The sequence below is a fragment of the Stenella coeruleoalba genome (assembly GCF_951394435.1).
Source record: "Stenella coeruleoalba genome assembly, chromosome: 12".
NCBI classification, from domain to species: domain Eukaryota; kingdom Metazoa; phylum Chordata; class Mammalia; order Artiodactyla; family Delphinidae; genus Stenella; species Stenella coeruleoalba.
The window spans coordinates 9,229,270-9,251,347 of NC_137158.1; the positions used below are offsets into that span (position 1 = coordinate 9,229,270).

At 46.2% G+C, this 22,078-nt stretch overlaps 2 protein-coding genes across 4 annotated transcripts in view; one reads left to right on the plus strand and one right to left on the minus strand.

Annotated features, from left to right (window-relative positions):
* SMAP1 (small ArfGAP 1) overlaps positions 1–22,078 on the plus strand; it is a 149,704-nt gene that overhangs the window by 121,078 nt on the left and 6,548 nt on the right. For all 3 annotated transcript variants that reach the window (XM_079939982.1, XM_079939983.1, XM_079939984.1), the window contains 2 exons: positions 4,754–4,844; positions 18,632–18,759. In XM_079939982.1, coding sequence (XP_079796108.1) covers positions 4,754–4,844; positions 18,632–18,759 — 219 coding nt within the window. The remainder of the gene's footprint in view (positions 1–4,753; positions 4,845–18,631; positions 18,760–22,078) is intronic.
* The window catches only part of B3GAT2 (beta-1,3-glucuronyltransferase 2), a 90,457-nt gene continuing 85,492 nt past the window's right edge, over positions 17,114–22,078 (minus strand). Inside the window, exon 3 of the mRNA XM_079939985.1 lies at positions 17,114–18,246. Coding sequence (XP_079796111.1) covers positions 17,909–18,246 — 338 coding nt within the window. The 3' untranslated portion in view covers positions 17,114–17,908. The remainder of the gene's footprint in view (positions 18,247–22,078) is intronic.

The window sequence follows — 22,078 nt, forward strand, 5'->3', positions numbered from 1 at the left end:
ATATGATCTAAGTTTATTTTCAACTTTAAGGCTTTCTGATTTTAAGTCAAGTCAGGGATTAGATTTTTAAGTGCCAACTAAACATGTGACACTTGCATATATAATATACAGAGTACCGCAAGGAGTGTGACCAGGGAAGGCCTGCCCCGGGAGGGTTTTAAGTTTGTGCGCTCTCTCGTGGCCATTTAATCCCCCATTTCTCTTCCAGATTTAAGTGTTTAGAGTAACATAGGTTGTCCAGTTTAAAAAAAAAAAAAGGAAGGAAGGAAGGTCTAGCAGTTTAAGTATTCAGTTAAAAAGGTTGCTTACTTTGTTACTACAAACTGTGCTTTCTTTGAAATTATTTTGCTAAAAAGCAAGGTAAGTCTTACCTCTGTTGGAGGTAAGAGAATGCAAAATGAATTATGTTAAACTTCTGAGAATTATATAGTTACAGGCTGATAATTGTGTATTTGAGAAGGTTACTAGAGAATTGATATCTAGGGCTTCCCTAGTGGCACAGTGGTTGAGAGTCCACCTGCTGATGCAGGGGACAGGGGTTCGTGCCCCGGTCCGGGAAGATCCCACATGCCGCAGAGTGGCTGGGCCCGTGAGCCATGGCCGCTGAGCCTGCATGTCCGGAGCCTGTGCTCCGCAATGGGAGAGGCCACAACAGTGAGAGGCCCGCATACTGCCCCCCCAAAAAAAAGAATTGATATCTATAATGATTGGTAGGCTAATTAGTTAAAAAGCTGATTCTGAGCAGGAGACAGTAAGTGACCAGAAACAAGTAAGGGGAGATATATATATATGTTCTTAGAAATTTATGCATTTGTACAGCTAACAAAAAATGAACTCATGTAACAGCTGAGCTATGAGTTCTTTAGGTAGTTGAGGAAATGATCTTGTGGGAGTGATTTGAGAAATAAATGAGCAAATGAATGAATGTTTTATTTTCTTGGCATAAGAGAGGTGGGCTACATATTCAGTGGAATATTACTCAGCCATACCTTAATTTAAAAATACTGTATTGCCGAAAGAAAGCTAACCATCATCTGGGCCTTCAGCAGGCCGTAGTCTTTTTGCAGGTGGAGGGTCCTGCCTCTGTGCTGGTGGCTGCTGGCAGATCAGGGTGCTGGCTGCCGAAGGTGGGGCGGCTGCAGCAGTTTCTTAAAGTGAGGCAGTGATGATGTTTGCCATGTGGATTGACGCTTCCTTTCAGGAACGGTTTCTCTGTTGCATATGATGCTGTTCGATAGCATTTTACCCACGGTAGAATTTTTTCAAAATTGGAGTTGTTCCTCTCAGACCCTTGTGCTGCTTTATCAACTAAGTTCATGTCATATTCTAAATCCTTTGTTGTCATCCAGCAATCTTCACAGCATCCTCACCAGGAGTAGATTCCATCCCAAGAAACACTTTTCTTTGCTTGTCCGTAAGAAGCAACTCCTCATCTGTGAGAGTTTTATCCTGAGACTGCAGCAGTTTAGTTATTGGGTTGGCCAAAAAGTGCCTTCGGTTTTTAAGTAAAAATAAAGGGCACATTTTTCATTTTCACCAAGACTTTATTGAACAGTATAGTCACCTCTTTTTCCCACTACCTTCTGTCATTTTTCAGGCAACTTCCTAATTCCATCTTCCCAAAACTTTTTATCTTTTTGAGCAAAGGACTGTTCCAGATGCCTTTTACAGTCTTCCAGGGAATTGAAATTTTTTCCATTAAGAGAATTTTGTAAAGACCGAAATAACTGGAAATCCAAAGGTGCAATGTCTGGTGACTACCGCGGTGGAATCAGAACTTCCCAGCCAAGCTGTAACAGTTTTTGCCTGGTCATCAAAGAAATATGTGGTCTTGTATTATCCTGATAGAAAACTGTGCATTTTCTGTTGACTAAATCTGGGTGCTTTTTGTCGAGTGCTGCTTTCAGTTGGTCTAATTGGGAGCAGTACTTGTTGGAATTAATCGTTTGGTTTTCCGGAAGGAGCTCGTAATAGAGGACTCCTTTCCAATCCCACCATATACACAGCATCACCGTCTTTGGATGAAGACTGACCTTTGATGTGGTTGGTGGTGGTTCATTTCCCTTGCCCCACGATCTCTTCCGTTCCACATCGTCGTGCAGTGTCCACTTTTCATCTCCGGTCACAGTTTGTTTTAAAATCGGAACATTTTCATTACGTTTCAGTAGGGAATGGCATGCGGAAATACAGTCATGAAGGTTTTTTTCACTTAACTTACATGGAACCCAAACGTCAAAGTGATGAACATTACCAAGCTGGTGCAGATGATTTTCAGTGCTTGATTTGGATATTTTGAGTATGTCGGCTATCTCCCGCGTGGTATAACGTTGATTGTTCTCAATTAATGTCTCAATTTGATCGCTATCAACTTCAACTGGTCTACCCGACCATGGAGCATCGTCTAGCGAGAAATCTCCAGCACGAAACTTCGCAAACCAGTTTTGACACGTTGGATCAGTCACAGCACCTTCTCCATACACTGCACAAATCTTTTATTGTGTTTCATTTACATTTTTACCTCTCTTGAAATAATAAAGCATAATTTAGAATTTGACATCTTTGATGTCTTTGTTTTAAAAGCACGCTGATATGACAGCTGTCACATACAAGCTAACAAAATTGTTTCGAATGAAGTTAAAGACAACTAAGTGCTACTAGAGACATCTTACAGAAAAAACTGAGTGAACCTTTTGTCCAACACCATGCATCTTCAGGCTCCACTTCTAATTTTAGTTCTCATGCTGTTTTCACCACATCTGCAGTTCCTTCCTCCATGAAGTCTTAAACCCCCCTCCAAGTCATCCATGAGGGTTGGAATCAACTTCTTCCAAACTCCTGTTAATGTTGATGTTTGGACCTCTTCCCATGAATCACGAATGTTCTTAATGGCATCTAGAATGATGAATCCTTTCCCGGTTTTCAAATGACTTTGCTCAGATCCATCAGAGGAATCACTGTCTGTGGCAGCTGTCTCCTTAAAAAATGTATTTCTTAAAGAATAAAACTTGAAAGTCAAAGTGACTCCTTGATCCGCGGGCGGCAGAATAGACGTTATATTACCAGGCGTGAAAACAACATGAATCTCGTTGTCCGTCTCCACCCAAGCTCTGGGGTGACCAGGTGCATTGTCAACGAGCAGTCACATTTTGAAAGGAACCTTGTTTTCTGAGCAGTACATGGCTTAAAACATTCAGTAAACCATGTTGTAAACAGATGTGCTGTCATGCAGGCTTTCTGTTCCATTTAGAGAGCACAGGCAGCACAGACTGAGGATAATTCTTAAGGGCCCTAGGATTTTTGGAACGGTAGATGAGCATCGGCTTCCACCTAAAGTCGCCAGCTGCATTAGCTCCTAATGGGAGAGTCAGCCTGCCCTTTGAAGCTTCACAGCCTGGCAGTGACTTCTCCTCTCCAGCTATGAAAGTCCTAGATGGCATCTTCTTCCAATAGAAGGCTGTTTCGTCTACCTTGAAAATCTGTTCACCTTCATGAATTATCTCAGCCAGATCTTCTGGATAACTTGCTGCAGCTTCTGCATCAGCACGTGCTGCTTCCCCTTGCACTTCGTTGTTATGGAGACGGCTCCTTTCCTTCAGCCTCATGGACCAGCCTCTGCTGGCTTCAGACTTTGCTTCTGCAGCTTCCTCATTTCTCTCAGCCTTTAGGGAGTTAAAGGGAGTTAGAGCCTTGCTCTGGATTAGGCTTTGGCTTAAGGGAATGTTGTGGCTGGTTTGATCTTCTCTCCAGACCATTGAAACTTTCTCCACATCAGACTAAGACTATTCGATTTTAACTTCCTTCAAGAACTTTTGTTCCGCATTCACAACTTGGCTGTTTGGTGCAGAAAGCCTACTTGTGGCCAGTCTGGGCTTTTAACGTGGCTTCCTCGCTAAGCTTAATCATTTCTAGCTTTTGATTTAAAGTGAGAGATATGCGACTGTTCCTTTTCTTGAACACTTGGAGACCCCTGTAGGGTTACTCATTGGCCTAATTTCTGTATTGTGTTTCAGGGACTAGGGAGGTCCAAGGTGAGGAAGGAAGATGGAGAACCACTGGTGGGTAGAGCAGTCAGAACACACACAATGTTTATTGATTAAGTTTGCAGTCTTATATGGGTGTGGTTCGTGGCTCCCCCATAACAATTACTGAGTAACATCAAAGATCACTGATCACAGAGCACCGTAGCAAATACGAAAAGTTTGAAATATTGTGAGAATTGCCAAAATGTGACACAGAAACACAAAGTGAGCAAATGCTGTTGGAAGAATGCTCCACGCAGGTCGCCACAGAGTTTCAGTTTGTAAGCAGCGTGATATCTGTGAAGCACAGTAAAGGGAAGAGCGGTAAAACGAGGTCTGCCTGCACATCAGATCAGGTTCCATTAGTGCCGGTGGCCTCTGCTCTGCTCGCGAGGACCCGGGGCCTGCCCGGCAGCAGCAGCGAGCAAGTATAATACACTATTATAATACTGTAATAGTGTGGAATGTTCACGTGAAGGAGTTAAATGCTTAGGAACAAGCATTGAGATTAAATTTCTACATTCACTGTTTTGGGGTCCTCGTGTCCGGTTTATCAGTTCAAGTTCAATGATTGTGTTTAAGTTTATGGTAATGAATGCTGTGCGCTTTATCACACTATGCTTCTTCATAGGCTACATTACACTAACTTTATCAAAACTATGCCCAATTGGGGCTTAAAAGTCTTGTTCAGTTTATCTGAAAAAAAATAATATATCTGATTATTTACTTTAAAGCTGCAGAAGAAAGAAGATCAGCAATTGGAGCCTAAAAAAAGTACCAGCCCTAAAAAAGCTGCAGAGCCCACTGTTGATCTGTTAGGACTCGGTAAGTAGTAAAAAAATACAAGTCATCATTAATTAGAGTTACAAAACAATTGAAACATTTACTTGAAACGAATATAATAGCTTTATCATCAGTGTGCCAAAAGATACCTGTTAATTGAATTTGAAAATGGTATGATTAGATTTTTGAGTTCCCACCAAAAGGGAAATCTTTAATAAGGGAGTTGGTGTCTGTCAGCAGTGCCTTCATGGAAATACAAGTAATGAGTTCCTTGGGGAGAGAGGATAACAAAGTACTCTTCAAAGGCTTGGTGGACTGTGACGTCTCAGCATTTGAAATGTTTTCTCCCCCCACCCCACCCCGCCTTCTCTTCATTTAGTTTTGTTGGAGGGGAGGTCCCTTAGCAAAATAATTACGGTGTAGCCTTATTATAACATGTGCTATTTTAAAGGACACTTTAATTTCGGTTAGCTGAAGCAACATGCTTTATACCTAGATCTAGTGGCTAGATTCATTTTATGTGTCTGATGACAATAAGAATGTCTGTGCTCATTTTAATGTCATATTTATTCTTATGGCCGACAGATAGATGTTGTCTGCCTGGTGAGTAAACAGACTTCCATTCAAGGAGTGCTTGTACTGTCCTTATCTACAAATACTGTCAGCTCTTTTTACATTTTTCTCCTCTTCCTTTTAAAATAGCTTGATAAATGGTTATTTTTAGTAATATCTGAGCCTTCAGCAGTAATTAATTTAGAAATTTCTTTTAGTTTAGGGAAAGATTAATAACAGGAAAACAGTGAAAGATAGTTGGAAGGTAGAGTCGACCTTCATACACTGCTTTTCTAAAAATTGATCTTTGTTCTATTGAGAAAATTGTTTTCTGTCTTAAGAATTACAACTGAATGTTTTTGTCTTACTTAGGAAACTGGTGTATCATGCAGATATACCCCCTACAGATAAACATCTTCTATGGTGGTGAAAATAAGTGGTATATCAGAAATATAAAAATAGGGCTTAGTCCAGGGGCTCTAAATATAATTGTGTTGAATACTAGTTCTCATAATTTCTGTATTTTATTTCCTTTGCTATAAATGAGAAAAAAGACTTACTGCCACAGTACGGAAAGATCCTACTAGGACTCCACGCGCCTTTGTCTCGGCGGCAGCATTTCCTTCCCGGCCGTGAGTGCCTGGTTATCGGTCCATAACTTAGAAACATAAGAGCTGAGCCAGGCCTGGCCCTTACCCTACAGACTCGCTCACTGACCTCGCACCTCCTCCTGAAGTGTCTGCCGTGTGTCTGGGCGCTGTCGTAGGCACTGGGGAGAGAGCTGTGAGGGAAGACAGATGAAAGTACCTGACCCCTGTCTGGGGAAACAGTGAAGAGATAGTTAAGTAAGATACGTCATGGTCATGTTTGCTAAGTGCTGTAGCTAAAAGAGAACGAAAGCAGTGGTGTGATTTTAAGCAGGGTTCAGGGGGTGGGTGTTGGGGGCCCCCTGAGATACCGTCGGAGGGAAGACCTGAGGAGGCTGGGGCTCCCTGGCCGTGCGCGGTGAGGCCAGGGCGGGTGCAGTGGCCCTGGGCATCCCCGCCGGGAGCGGGCAGGGCCAGAAGGAGGGCCCTGGCGTGGCTGCTGGCGAGTGACCCTGGGACCTGACTAAGGCTGCTACTCTGAGTGTCCTGGAAATGCATTGGAGGATTCAAGCAAAGAAGTACCTCATCCGACTTGGGTTTTTTAGGAGCCCTTACGGCTACCCTGTTGAGAATAGCGTAGCAAGGCGAGGCTGCAGGCTGGTGAGACAGGTGGAAGTGGGTGGTGGCCACGGGAGCTGCGAGAAGTAGCCAGTTCTGGGCCTGCTTTGAGAGAGAGCGCCAGTGGGGTTTGCTGCTGGGTGGAAGTTGTAGGGTGTTTCCCTTGGGGAGTGACCCTGTGGGACAGGCGGGCCTGCTAGGTGGTCCCCAGGAGCCGCACGGGCTGGGGCCCGGGGGACAGGTGGCGGAACTGGTCTCAGGTGCCCAGCCCTTGGCGCGGTGCTGCTGCGTAGTTGCGAGCCTGGAGCTCGACCCCTGACCTCGGCAAACGCTTGTTCCTCTCGCTCTCAGTGCTTGGGTCAGCGCGGGCGTCTCTGCCTTCCAGCCGTTCACTGTCACACGGTATCTCCGTTTGTCGAGCTCCTGTCCGCGTGTCCCTGCCTTCCACCACCCAGTCTCAGAGTCCCTGGGTTTTAGGGTTTGGGGACGGCAGCACCCCTCTTCTGGTGTCAGTGTCTGGGAGAGTCAGCCGCGCTGGCAGCGGTTCCGCTTCTCTCACTCACGGGCCTGTGATCGGGAAGGCTGCTGTCTTTTTAGACGGGGGAGAGCATCAGGAACCCATGTCCTTAGGGGAGAACCGAGGTCCGCTTAGGGCAGGAAGGAGCGGCAGATTAAGGGCATAGAGAGGGCTTTGTGGGCGATGGGCGATTCTGGATCATGAGCTGGAACAGCTCCAGAGGTGGCAGGGTGGGCGCTAGGGTCAGAAAGAGGGATTGGGGGTCTTGCTGAGGGAGTGTTAGCAGCAGGAGACCGAGAGCCCTACCCAGAGCACATTGCAGCGCTTCCCTCCTGCTGCTTCTCAGTAACCTGAAAGGCACTTCCAGACTTTCAGAGAACAGCACTCCCAAACCGGATCGATAGTTGCTGCCGCCCTTGAGCAGCAGACTGTTTTTCTGCTGCCCAAGGTGAGCGTGGCGCTCTGGTTTTCCCCTGTAAAGTGAGACACAGTGGGGAGGAGGGGCAGGTGCCTGGCAGTCTGATTTATGGTCGTGCAGAAAAGATGGCATATCCCCATGTGAATGAGACCAGAACAGGCGTAAACTGAAAACATTTGCAGAAAATACAGAGAAAATTCCCACAGGGTTAGTTCAGTTACACAGCCATGGCGGGCCAGGATCCCAGGGTTACTGTGCGCTCAGGATCACGTTCAGTGGACTCCTATAGTGTGAGAGTCAAGATCATGTTTTAGAAATTCGAACTTCCCTTTAAACGGCCTTTTGGCAAGTCTTTTTTTTAACCTGTTTTCTTCGGCTCACTTTTCCAGATCTACTCCCCATCCCAAGGTCAAATATAAAATGCTGTCTGTATACTTTCTAGCAGCAAGGGTCAGCAAATTCTTTTCTGAAAAGGGCCAAAGGTTTTTAGCTTTGCAGGCCTTACTCAGCTGTGCCCTGTGATGGGCACGAAGCGTACACGAGTGTGTGGGTGGTGACTGAGGCTGAGCTCTGCTGGACTTGAGGATGTGCTCGATCGTACCTGCAAGGGTGACTTCGCCTTTGGGTGTTAACTCACGTTGGAAGCTTGTAGAAATACTATTTATTCAGTGCTTTACTGTCTGGTATCAGAAGTGGGGTCATCGACTTGGTTATTACCTGCCCTTTGATCTTGGAAATAACCAAGATCTTAGGGCCCCTCTCGACTGAGGCCCAGAATGAACAAGCCCTGGATGCTCCAGACACAGACCCGCTTGCCTAGAATGTGTCCCCCGCTGTGTGAGAAGAGAATTGAAACTGGCTTCCAGGGCCTGTGCTCGCCACGCCCCTACACTGTATGCTCCTGTCTGTCCTCACATGATGAAAACTGACAGACTGCTCAGCAGTTGGTTAGGATAATCCCCCAGGCTTTTTTCTTTCTTTCTTTTTCTAGAAGATCCCATCTGAGATTAGAGTCTTCAGGGGTGAGCACCGGCTCTCAGTGGAAGGCTTGAGCAGCATCGTAAACTGCAGGCTTCAGCTCAGTCTCCCCAGAGGCGGGGAGCCCTCCGCGGGTGTCTGTTCTGTGTGCGCACCGCTGCCGCCTGCTCCCTGCTCAGGAGGCTTTGACCGCAGGCCCATTGGGCACGGGGCGGGTGTGACTCGGGGACCTCGAAAGAGCTCACAGAGAATCGACTGTGAGCTTGGTGATGAAAATCATACTGAACTATAGAGATGTATTTAGATAGAGGCTTCTTCAGTTTTTTCTTAATTGAAAAGCTCAAAGGAACATACAGTACAGCTTTGGGCAAGTTTTAAAGTCTTCGCTTCATGCCTCTGTTTCAGGAAATAAAAGCATTAGCTTATCACAGTAGCCAAGTTCAGGTGGGTTGACAATGCTAGTTAAACGTGGTTTTTAGTAAATGACCAGCTTAATTATCTAGTAATATGTATTCCAGTTTTATATAATGAGAGGTGAATATATTACTTTTTTTCCTTAAATTTTTTTGTTTTTATAAGATTTTCTGGACAGAAAACAAACTAAAGGATGAAACACCCACAGAAAACACTCTAGTTACCTTTAAAGCAGAAAACTCCTGCAGGGAGATTTCTGTTTCTCAAAGGCCATACGCTGTCAAGTGAAGCAAGCTAGTGACTGGGCGGACTGAGAGAATGCCAGCCGCGGCCCAGCCCTGGACCCTCCTGCGGCCCGGAGCTGTACACTCGGCGGATCCGGGGCTTGGGGTAGTTGTGTGCCACTCCTGTTTTCCAGGGAGGGAGGAAAAGGGCCGCTCTGTCTAGCGTGAGTGCCCGAAGTAATTTTGTAGTCTGTTACGCTTTTCAGCTATGGCTTAAAACCCAATAAAAATGTTTATTTTTTCTGCTGCCAAGAGTATGGTCCGCAAACGATTATAGACTGTTATTACCCTTTCAAAAAGGAGGTCTCGGGAATTGGTGGTAGTTCTGTGTGATCACACCTGTGGAGGGAGAGCAGGCAGGTGGGGGCCCGCGTCGCTGGGGGAGACCCGGCTGCTGGCAGCTCCCCGCGTGGCCCCGAGTCCGGGCTGGGAGGCAGCCGAGGGCGACAGGCGGGCCAGTGGGAGAACCAGCACGGCAACCCGGGGACGAGGGCGCAGCCCAGCCAGACCTGGGCCGAGAGCAGGAGGGCATCTTCACGGGCCTCCGGGGACCGTGCCGGCCACAGGAAGCAGGCAGGCGACGCTCAGGTGTTGAAGGAGCGAACACGGCTGTGGATGAGGCGCCTTGTGACTGCAGGTGGCTGAGCGTCTGAGCGTGGCTGAGATGGGTGGCGTCTGACAATCGTAGCGGGCGAGCAGTTTGGGGGGCGGCGCGGGGGGCGGTGAGGTCGGGAGCCGGGCTACTCTTTCCTGCCCACTGTCCCGTCCCCCTCGGAGCCCTGGCCCTAAGCTCAGGCCCCAGCCCCCCGGCCTCAGGACCACGTCCAAACTTCGGTGCAGCAGTTGCTTTTCTCAGGAGGGAAAACTTCTCCCAGAAGGTCCCCCAGTAGAGTTCTCAGGGACCCGCCGGGCCAGAATTGCATCCCGTGGCCTCTCTCCAGGGCGGGCGAGGCCTCTGCGGTGGAGACGGCTCTGCAGGCAGGAAGCCTCTGCGCAGCCCCTGGCCCAGGTGCGTGTCAACCTGCGACGGCCCTTCAGCGGGGAGCATACTGTACACACACACATCTTTGCCCCTTTTCCTTCTTCCCCCCACTTTTTTTTTTTTTTAAATAGACAAGGACACTGAAGCTGACAGAAGTTGGCTTCCAAGGCGCGGCTTCTGGACGACAGAACTGGGTTCAAACCCGGTTCTCCCTGACTTCACAGTCCAGTCTCGGCTCGTAGATGAACCGCAGCAAGATGTTTGACTCAAGTAGTAATTAAATTGTCATCTTGTTACTTTAAGAAACACTGAGATAGTGCCTGCCGAGTGCCAGCCACTGTTTTGAGTGTTTACAGACATTTATTCGTTGGATCTTTGCAACAGCCCTGAAATCGGTGAACTACCGTTGTTTTCATTTTACAAATGAAGAAACTGAGGCGCAGAGAGGTTAAGTAAGTTGCCCAAAGTCACACCATAGGTAGATTACAGAGTCTGACCCGTGTTCTTAACTGTTAACACTGTGTTGAGCTCTGATAGGAAATTAAATTCCGAGACTGCCAGCTGACACTGTGTCACATAAGACAGACATTAGGCCCATTTGTCCAGGGGACAGCTGGCAGCATCGTGGCACGGGGGAGCCCTGGAGTTAGAGGCGGTACCCTGGGCTCTGGCGTCTTCACCAGGAAGTGAACGCAAGAGCCTGTCCGTGGTTGTTGGCCAGAGCGTAAACGATGGATAGTGTGACATAGGCAGCACAGTACTGTGCACAGAGTGGGGAGCACGTGTCTCTGTGGGGACTTGTCGGGGGCGGGGGTGCCCGGGGCTCCTGCGGGAGGTGCCGGGGAGAGCGGTGGCTGCAGAGAGAGCTGACCTGTCCTATACAGTCTGGCTTCATACTTGCAGAGTTCTTGTCTCTTGAGGCTGTAAAGTGGTACAGAAGTGTTTGAGATATATATCTTATATACATATGAAAGCTGTATATTTATATAGTTTTTAAAGAGCAATCAGTTCTACGACGTTTACTTCTGAAACCGCTTCTCAGCAGTTTCAGACACTCTCGGTCCGTGTGTGTGTCCCCTGAGAGGTGGCGGCACTGCAGACCCCTCTCAGCGCTGTCGTACCCGTCCACAGGGCACCCCCTGCCCCAAAGTCCCCCAGCTTGCGGGGACCTGTGGCAGGAGGGGCTTGGAAAGGAAGGGGTAAACAGAGCAGGAGGTTCACAGCAAATGTTAAGGCCACTCAGTCATTTCAGTAGATAAGCCTAAAGGCCATCTACTTAGCAGTAAGAAAAGTTAACTAAAAATTAAAAATAAATAATTCCACTTGACTCTCAGCCATCTTTTTTTAAGCTTTTGAAAACAGTTTGAAGCTTGAAAATTTTAATACGCTTCAAATGAATGTGACTTGAGTTTACAAGGTAACACACGTGGGAGTTTATTTCATTTCATAAGGCAAGTGTGTGTTTTAATATAAAGGAATTCCAAGTAACATTTTTATTAAGGAAAAGGCTTTAAATGGTTTCTTGAGTAGAAAATGAAAAGGGCTCTTTGAGTAACATGAAAACATACAAAGTTTTAAGAAGAAGGAGTTTTGCCGTTAAGGAGAGCATCACTGCATCTCATGGAAGCAGGCTTCTTTCTTTGATCGGTGCTGTTTCCACTTCAGATTCGCTCCTTCTCAGGATGACGCCTCACTAGTTACAGGTGAAGAATTAGACTCGGCACCTTTCATTGCAGCCAGGGTGTGCTCAAGGCTGAGTGTTCACGGTCAGTCAAGAACAATAATGAAAAACATAACTTCCACTACTTACCATGTTCCTCTCTGCCTTACGCTAGATTAGTAATACACAAAATCTCATGCTGCTCTTTGAGATTTTTTGTCATTTGTGCAAATAGATTATGACCAGCTAATGCCTCTGACATTCAAGTAAAGGATGAATTCATTAATATTTACTGAGCACCAGCCAAGTTCACGGGACTCTGGTAAATACGGGAGAGCACATCTCCGTTTGTGTCTAGTAGTACAAGTGGGGATGCATCCACGTGCAGTCTGGAGATGAGAAGACAGAGGACTGTTGCTCAGGGAAGAGTGGGATTGTGGAAGAGAGATGTTTGTGAAAATTCAGCGTGAAACCTGGCACAGTGCCAAGATTCACAATTTGCATTTTATTTTCCTCCACTCAGAGGTTACTTTTCTTGCTGCTGCTAGTCAGAGGAGGAGCAGATGAATTTTTCATGCTGTGCAAACTGACGTCAGGCAAACTCTCATGTGTCCTGGGGGTCATCTTTAGCGTGAGTGGGCTCCGGGAAGGGCGAGCGAGCCCCCAGATACACGAGCTCCTCGCGCCTCCCCTTTGTAGAGCATCTTGTGATTTAAAGCCCGTCTGCTTCTTGTTGAGCAGACAGCTTCGCATGACCGACGGGTCAGGGCTGTGATGGCGCTTGGAGCAGAGCTGTGGAGAGGGGAGTAGGGAGGAGGCCGACCCAGGCGTGGGCCGTCGTGTGTGTGTGTGTGTGTGTGTGTGGTATGTGTGTGGTGTGTGTGTGTGTTATGTGTGTGGTGTATGTGTGTGTGGTGTGTGTGGTATGTGTGTATGGTGTGTGTGGTGTGGTGTGTGTGTGTGGTATGTGTGTGGTGTGGTATGTGTGTGTGGTGTGTGTGGTATGTGTGTATGGTGTGTGATGTGTGTGTGTGGGGGGTGTGTGTGTGTGTGTGTGTGTGTGGCTGTGGCTGTGGCTGTGGCTGTGGCTGCAGCGATGCTCCCAGCTGTGGACAGAGTGATGCTGGAGGACAGGGTTCTGATTGAGAGAGAACTGCAGCCTCACTGCCATGGTGGCCTGGAGTAGGGATTCCAGCTGGGATGCAGTCGCGGTACCGAGGTGGCGGGTCGTGTGGCGCTGAGGCCGTGAGACCAGGAAGGGGGACGGCAGGGGTACCGGCAGCAGTGGCTGCAGGGTCTTCCAGGAGAACGTGGACTCAGAGGAGGAGGCTTCCCGGGAGGAAGGCTCAGCGAGGGCCAGATGTGGGGGAGTGCAGAGGGCAGAGACCAAGAGGGGTTTGTAACCAGACCACTGGTTCTTTTCAGAATGAGTGTCGTTATTTCCCTTCTTCTCCCAACAGAAGCAGGATCACCCGCCCCCGACTGTCGTTTTTCCCCACGGCTCTGCTGTCCCCGAGAAACCCTCTGGTGATCTGTGTTTGGAAAGCATTTCAATTCACCAGTATTTGTGGAGCTTTTGCTCTGTGCCAACGCTGATTGAGGAGACAGCTGCACCCTCTTTCTGACAGAGGATGGGGGGACAGGGCCTAGGCAGTCAGTGTGGTGCAAGTGTGAGCATGTGGGGAGTGCCCGTCACACTCAGTGTGTTCACACGCCGACAAAAACCAAAAATGACATTACTTATATTAAGGCACCTGGGAAGGCTGCTGCTTTGCAGCCCCTGGATTTGGGGGGACGAGTTGGGAGGCTGCCTGGCCAGCGGGGGGGTGGGGCGCAGGCTGAGGGGGCCCGGGGGCGGGGCCGCGGGGGTCACAGGGCCGGGGGCGGGGCCTCGTGCGCTCAGCGGGGAGCTGGGGCCCAGGACAGCGCCCCCGACTGGGCGGTGAGGCCAGCCCCACTCTCTGTGCCCTCTTCTCGGGAGGTGGGGCAGCTGCCCCGGGAACTGTTTTAACCTTGGACGCGGTAGGGGCACTGCTTCTCTTTGGGGGAACCAGGAAAGGCTGCTCAAAAGGATATAGCAGTTGAGTTTTCCAGCTGTACCACCATATTTCTGTTGAAATCCTCGTCTTATTGTGTCAGAATCTCTGGAGGTGATGGGGGCATTAAGCTGAGACACTTTATATAGAGCTTGATCAGAGTACCTGGCAACAGAACTTAAAAATGTTAGTATTAATAGTGGGTTATTAAAAATCCAAACTGTTCTATTCTTATTTCCTTTTAGTTTATACATGGTATCATTCAAAAGCATTTGGAATGGGCCAAGAAGAAGACACTAAATATTGTTTTAAGTACTTTGTTTACCTTTACTCATTTGGATTTTTGCTGTCAGGGGAGTTCTGGTATAGCTACGATTAATAGAATCGACAGCTACATGGAAGGTTTCTAGATGATAGAAATGGCCTTCATGACGTTGTGATATTTGAAATGCTACCTTCTTTCTAAGCATCTACCAGTGTGATGATGTGAAGTAGGCCAGTAACTGCACGCTGGGCAGGCCTTCTGTTCGTGTGAGATGTAGCACTGATTTTTAACAACTTTCTTTCTTTGGCTCAAAACGTTTAAGCTTTTCTTGTGAATTTCTGGTATGTGTGCAGTATAAAACAGTCGTCTACCAACTCGTTTTCAGATCAAACATTAGTCTGAAATCTTAAGGTAACTAGAAAGAAAATAGTTGCCCGCAGGCAGCTAATTGTAGGCTTGATGCCTTGCCTTTAAAATGGAAATTCCTTCCCTGTTTCACTGCACTGTCCTCATTTCTTGTTTGCTCATTTCCTCTTCGAGGGGTCCTTTGTGCTTCATTATCCTTCTTTCTGGTGGTGTTCCAGCTAAGTTTCTGCCATTTGCCTCAGGCTGTTCTTGTACTCTGGCGCTCCCATTCTGTTTGCTGTCCACCGGCTACTGTTTCTGCATGTTGATGAAGGGGCCTGCTCCCCCCCCACCCCTGCAGCTGAGCAAGGAGCCTGTGCGCACGGGGAGGTGCTGTGCGTGCAGGTCCTGATGCGCTATCTGCACAGACGGCCACTCCCGTCCTGGAGGCGCTGCGTGGCCTGGCCCTGGGCTCCCCAACCCCTGGAGGGGGAGGTTTCCACTGGTCTGGGTGTGTGTGCACATGTGCCCATGTGTCTGTACACTCAAAATGTAGCCCATGTGGATTTAATTATTTTTCTTACATTACAGTGCTAATGTAAACATTTACACTGTTTAAACCATTTAATTTGAATAAGACTTACTCTTTCTAAATTTTTAAATGTTTATCTGAAAAACTGCTTTTAACATCTTAGTATTCTATGGCTTTTGTGGCCTCTGAGCTTCTGTTTGATCAGCGAGGACTGTGCCGCTGGTGAACCCTTGATGGAGAGGCCGCGTTGAGCTGCAGTGGTTGTGACGGGGCTGCCCGTGCGGCCCAGGTGCCCCTCCATGGCTGCACCGGCCGGGCCCCTCACTGTACCCTGAGGATGCCGGGCCTGGCCGGAGGATGGGGGCGGTGGTGTGTGTGTGTGTGTGTGTGGAGACAGGCTGGCGCGGAGTGGGTTCTGAACTGTTGATGCCGCTGCTTCTCTAACTTTGTACTAATAATTATTAACTATGTAAGGGTTGGTTTTTAATGTTCAGACTTTTAAGTGATTTCTTTATCTACAGCTGTAACTACATGACTTTTGTGTAATGTGGCTTAAAGAAAGGAGCACACACTGGTCCAGGGCTCAGAAGACTTCGTTCTAGTACAAGTTTTGCTGCTTCACTAGGGAAGCGACATTGAGTCTTGAATCTCTCTGTGCCCCGGTTTCTGTAACTGGGGGTGATGGAAGGAGATGCCTTCTCATCCTCCATGGAAACAGAAATGATAACATGGAAACGTTCTTTTAGAAAGTCCAGGAAGCAGGTGATGTTTATAGTGATGGTAATGATTACTAGCCTTCCCCTGTCCTTTTTAAATTCTGAAAATAAAAAACACAAGTTTTGAAACAAATTGAAACAGTCCTTGGTAGAGAATGTGTTTTAGCAAGCCAAATGTAGTAAGTCAACTTAGCAGACACTGAAATCCAGTGGGAAAACTCGTTGGGAATTTGTGTACTGATTTTGCAAGGGCGAGATGTTTTCATGTAAGTTAAGGATTTGTTCTTCGACAATTCTGTGAATGCTTAGCTTTTTTAGTAACAAGGAGAATTGATGGGAGTTTCAATCCGTCATATTAGGGGACTGTGTGGGGAGAAGACTGGAGGACTTCGAACAGACTTAAAAGACTGTACTACTTTGAACAGACTTAAAATTTCTGAAACATGTTCAGTTTCTAAAGTAATGCAAACATTATTTGCCTGTAGTCGCTGAGCCTCTTGGTTCTCACACAGCGCATCCTGAGCTCACTGATGTTGTACAAGCCAATTGACATGTCCTGGGGCAAAAAATAGATTGATACCTTTTTCCCCAATTCACCAAAAATAATAATAGTGGTAATAATAATAAGTTAATGATAGCATTTTCTCATGTTTAAAGTTTTTTTTAATATAAATTTATCCTAATTGTTAGTGTTTGCTATTACTTGAAACAGCAAAAAGTTTTAACTGAAAAACTGGAAATAGTTACTTATGCTCATTTTTACTTTTGTTCCTCTTGGTTGTGGTTTATTTTGGAGGACATGTGCTTCTGTTTGCGAGTTTAAGTTGCATGAAATACAGTCATATTTTCTGCTAATAAAGTGCTTCCATGTTCATGTGATAGAATGAACATGTCTGTTTGATGAGGTTGCTCCCCTGTCCTCAGCTCTGTAGCTTAGGGGTTCAAGCACCACTGACTCACATGGCAGTGTTATTTGAGTTTCTTTACTGAGTTGTGGATGGCACAGAGATGTTTCTTTAGTTGTGTTTTTAATCTAGAATACCCTGTCCTTCTAAAATATTTTATTTCTGGTTCATATTACCTGAGGTACTACACATCAGGTAAATGGAATGTGGAATGGGCTGGAAAACATAAAATAGCACCTGAAAGAAGTCTAACTTCAGAATGAATGTTGCCGCTTTGAATGAGTTAGAAACGGAAAAAATTACTTTCATGTATGAGTCATATTTGAATTCTTTTATGTCATGGTTGTGTGTTAGCTTAAAATTCTGTATATTATAAATTAGTAATAATCTACACATTGTTTTATTGCTTCACCTTTAAATTGTCCGTAGTGCTTATAGAGATATAACATGTGTAACGCATAAACATATGTGCTGAGTATATATTTTTTATGGCTCTGATAATGTGATATCATGGAAAATTATTGAAAAATATTTGCAGTTGGTTTCTTCCAAACTAACCTTTCATGGGTTTCACACACACTTTTATAAATTAAGTAGTAAAGAATATTTTACTGTGACCATTTATTCATTGCAATTAATGATAATTTGTTTCACTGAAGCTTAAACAGGGAAATAAAAGATACTAATTTCTATAGTTACACCTCAAAAAAAGAAGAAATCTGTGAGTTTCTGTGGGTTGTGTTAGAAATACCTAGTACGAGGTAGATCTTGCGTTAAATCTGTTCAGTATCCAAGGATCTACTCTGTGCAAGACGTCCATCCCCCTCCTTGTCGAAGACGTCTTAGAAGATGCCTCATTTGCCTTCGAGGAGTGTGTGGTTCAGCAGAGGGATCAAGTGAGGTTGTAAGCTGTAAAGTGGGAGCTCGATTAGGATGTAAGTCCTCGGAGATTGGAATTGTGATGTTCTGAACTGCTCCTTGGGTCGTGACCACGGAACACTGAGCTGTGTGAGCTGTCCTGCTCCCTGAAACCCCGTGCTTGCAAGCTCTCTGCACCGCCCCCCACCCGACACTTGTGAGTTCTGGACTGACGTCAGGGGTGTCGGTGCTGCCCGGCGGCTCAATGCACCCAACACTGAGGGTGGCCGCGCTTGAGTACAGAAAGGGTCTGTTTCAGTGTTTTGTGGATACTTCCTACGGAATCAGTGTATAGTGTATGTTTGTTTTCTTTCTGTCCAGTTTTTTTCCTTATGTAACTTTAAAATTTAACATTCCAGACATTTTAAACCATTAAAATTTATTTCCAAGGTAGGTAAACGTGATATGAAGTAATATTGGAAACACTCACACACACACACACACACACACACACACACGTGTGTGCGCACACACACACATGCATATTTATGGAGAGGTAGCCTTCGTAGGAACATGGTATCGTATCCCAGCTTAGCCAGTGACCACAAAAGTAGTGCCAGGGCTTCCTTGGTGGCGCAGTGGCTGAGAGTCCGCCTGCCGATGCAGGGGACACGGGTTTGTGCCCCGGTCCGGGAAGATCCCACATGCCGCGGAGCGGCTGGGTCCGTGAGCCATGGCCGCTGAGCCTGCGTGTCCGCAACGGGAGAGGCCCGTGTACTGCAAAAAAAAAAAAAAAAAAGTAGTGCCAGTTTCATAAGGTTATGGGATTAAATGAGTTAATATATGTAAAGTACTCAGAACAGTACCTTACATGTAAGGAAGCATCAGGACACAGAATAATGTCAATAGTATAATACCATTTGTTAAAAAGGGGTTTGCATATATACTTAGAAACTGGTGGGTAAAGAATATTTCTTTGAGAACAAACAAAACTGGAAATGGTTTCTTTGGGAGAGAGGAGAGAGCCTGGGGTAGAAGGAGGGCATACATTTTGTTGTTAACTTTTTGAACTTTTAACCATATATTTTTAGAATAAAGCCATGTTTCAAGTAATTTAAGAGATTCTAGAATCTTTTAAGACAAGAATCTACGTTCTTTTCAGACGGCCCTGCCGAGGTGCCAGTGACTAATGGGAACACAGCCACGGGACAGGCCTTGAACGATGATCTGGACATCTTTGGACCGATGATTTCTAATCCCTTACCTGCAACTGTCCTGCCACCAGCTCAGGTATGTGTTAAGAGTATGGTTTTACACTGTGTATTTTCTTTTTGGAAAGTTTCAATTTTGAATTGTTTCTTACTTGAAAGCCTCTAGATCTTCAGGCCAGGAGTTGGCTAACTAAGCCTGCAGCTTGTTTTTGCAAATAAAGTGTGATTGGAGACAGCCACTCCGTTTACTTACATGCTGTCTGTGGCCGCTTTCACACTGCAAAAGCAAGTTGAGTAGTTGCTGCAGATATTCTATGACCCACAAAGCCTAAGAGTCACTGTCTAAAGTTTGCTAACTCTTGCTCTAGGCAAACAGTGTTTAAAATGAGTAAGTGGGAAAACTCGGACTGTTTCAGCCTTGCCTGCGGTCCACAAGGTTACTTACTTCAGAGGGTTTTGAACTGTTTGGCATGTGAACATGGACTAGAAGCCCGTAGTTCTTTTCTTGTGCTCTGTCGGGCCAGCCCAGGACAGTGTTTCCTTCCGGGTGCAGGGAAACTGAGAACAAGAAATTCTAGCAAACTCAGTACCCATATGCTTTTTTATGAAGACACGTTATTTCTTAGCCTTAAAATCTGCCTTTTTTTATTTTAATGATTTTTTAAAAAATTATTTAGAACGTAATATTAACGATAAAGATTTTTAAAAAGTATCAGTGGTAAAGAAATTTTGACTTGCCTTCTTAACTTTACATGGAATTTCTTTTTTGCCTTTATTTTTTTTTTTTTTAATTGAAGTCTTGTTGATTTACAGTGCTGTGTTAGGTTCAGGTGTACAGCAAAGTGATTCTGTTATACATATATGTTCTTTTTCAGATTCATTTCCCCTATAGGTTATTACAAAATATTGAGTACAGTTTCCTGTGCTATATAGTAGGTCCTTGTTGGTTAACTGTTTTATATATAGTAGTGTGTATATGTTAATCCCAAACTGATTTATCCCTCCCCCCCTTTCCCCTTTGGTAACCATAACTTTGTTTTCTATGTCTGTGAGTCTATTTCTGTTTTGTAAGTAAGTTCATTTGTGTCGTATTTTATTGATTGATTGATTGATTGATTGCCACACCACGCAGCATGTGTGGGACCTTACAGGGATCAAACCCGTGCCCCCCGCCCCCTGCAGTGGAAGCGAGGAGTCTTAACCACTGGAATGCCAGGGAAGTCCCTGTGTCGTATTTTAGATTCCACATACAAGTGATATCATATCATATTTGTCTTTCTCTGACTTCACTCAGTATGATAATCCCTAGGTCCATCCATGTTGCTGCAAATGGCATTGTTTCATTCTTCTTATGGCTGAGTAATATTCCATTGTATATACGTACCACATCTTCTTTATTCATACCTCTGTTGATGGACGTTTAGGTTGCTTCCATGTCCTGGCTATTGTAAACAGTGCTGCTATGAACATTGGGGTACATGTGTCTTTTTGAATTACGGTTTTCTCTGGGTATATGCCCAGTAGTGGGATTGCTGGGTCATATGGTAGTTCTATTTTTAGTTTTTTAGGGAACCTCCATACTGTTCTCCATAGTGGCTGCACCAATTTACATTCCCACCAGCAGTGCAAGAGGGTTCCCTTTTCTCCACACCCTTTCCAGCATTTATTGTTTGTAGATTTTTATGATGATGGCCATTTTGACCAGTGTGAGGTGGTACCTCATTGTAGTTTTGATTTGCATTTCTCTAATAATTAGAGATGTTGAGCATCTTTTCATGTGCTTTTTAGCCATCTGTATGTCTTTGGAGAAATGTCTATTTAGGTCTTCTGCCCATTTTTGGATTGGGTTGTTTGGTTTTTTTGATATTGAGCTGCATGAGCTGTTTGTATATTTTGGAGATTAATCCCTTGTCGGTCACATCTTTTTTTTGTTGTTAAATATTTCAAATATTTTTTTAGCTTTATTGAGGTATAATTGAAAAATAAAATTATATGTTTAAAATGTATTTTATGGCTTTGCCTCTTCTCCTTCCCCCAACACGTAAAAAGAGGAACTAAGTATTGCTATTATCGTTTCAGTTAACATTAATTACCTTGTGAATGTGTGCAGCCGTGGGTATGCGTGTGGTAGTAAAAGAAGAAGTCTCACGCTAACATTTTGGGTGTGGAAAGAAGTATTTGGGATACTTGACAGTCCGAGCATGCAAAGCAGCTTCTTTTGGTCTAGCGTTCTAGCGGGCCATTCGGCCGGCCCGCCTTCCTTAGACTCCACTGCGGGGCGGGAACCGCTCTGCAGCTGCTTGCGCGTTAGACCCCAGGCCAGCCGAGGCCCCGTGGGTTCTGTGCAGGGAGAGCAGCGAGCCGGACAGTGCGGACCTCAGCCCCCCTCAGTGTGCGTGCAGCTCCTCCTCGTGCCCCCAGGGCCGCCCTGGCCTTCGTGCTGGGCCTCTGTACCTGAGAGGAGACAGGGCAGGTCTTCAAAATCACACCTCATTCTTTTTCTGAATGTTTTTGGACCAAAATGGTGTCAGTTTTATGGAGCCCTCTAAAATAATTTGGTGAACAGAATTATCTTCCCTCCAAACTACATGTAAAGACTCTAATCCAGACATTTTGTCAAAATAATGTCTTTGAAAACTGGGGGAGGGAGAGAGAAGGTGGGTGAAAGCACACATTTTACACACACACATTGTACATAGTTTACTGATTTGGTGGCTTTTTATGCTGTGAAATTGAATTGGACCTCACTAGGAATTACTCTGAACCCTGCTTCTTTCAGTCCTGATTTTCTGAGTGTGGTGCAAATTCTGGTTGGAGATTTCCCCTCACATGAATGTGAGCTGGATTGATGTGACCGTCTGCTTTCCTGTCTGGCTGTGCAGTCTTCCCTGAGGGGCTGGGAACGCTCAGCTGACCCGCGAGGACGCGTGTACTGGGGGTTGAAGGGTGTCGTTCCAGTGTCCCCCAGGGTGACACGTAGAAGCCCTCCCTTTCCTGTTCTGTCCATAATATCCACATCCCCACAGCATCTAGACTCACACAGGTGCTGTGGCCTGTCGTCGGTTTGGCCCCGGATCCCAGACGGCCAGAGCCTTTGCCTGGGGATCCTGCGGCCTCCGGAAAGTGCGCGCGTACCGGCAGCAGTGGCTCTCCTTTTACCTTGGAGTGGTCCTGCCGGCACGTGGGGCGCCCCCATCACCCGCCCCGTAAATGGCCGTTCGAGCACCTGCTAGCCATGCTGCCTGGCGTGGCTGTGCTTAGACTGTGTCCCTGTGGAGGCAGGCGTTCATTGGAAGAAACACACGCGTCTGGAGCACGGGGCTGCTCTAGCCTGAGGTGGAATAATAGTAGCTTTCCCAAGCACTTCAGGTTTTCTCACACGTCTGTGTCCTCCTCAG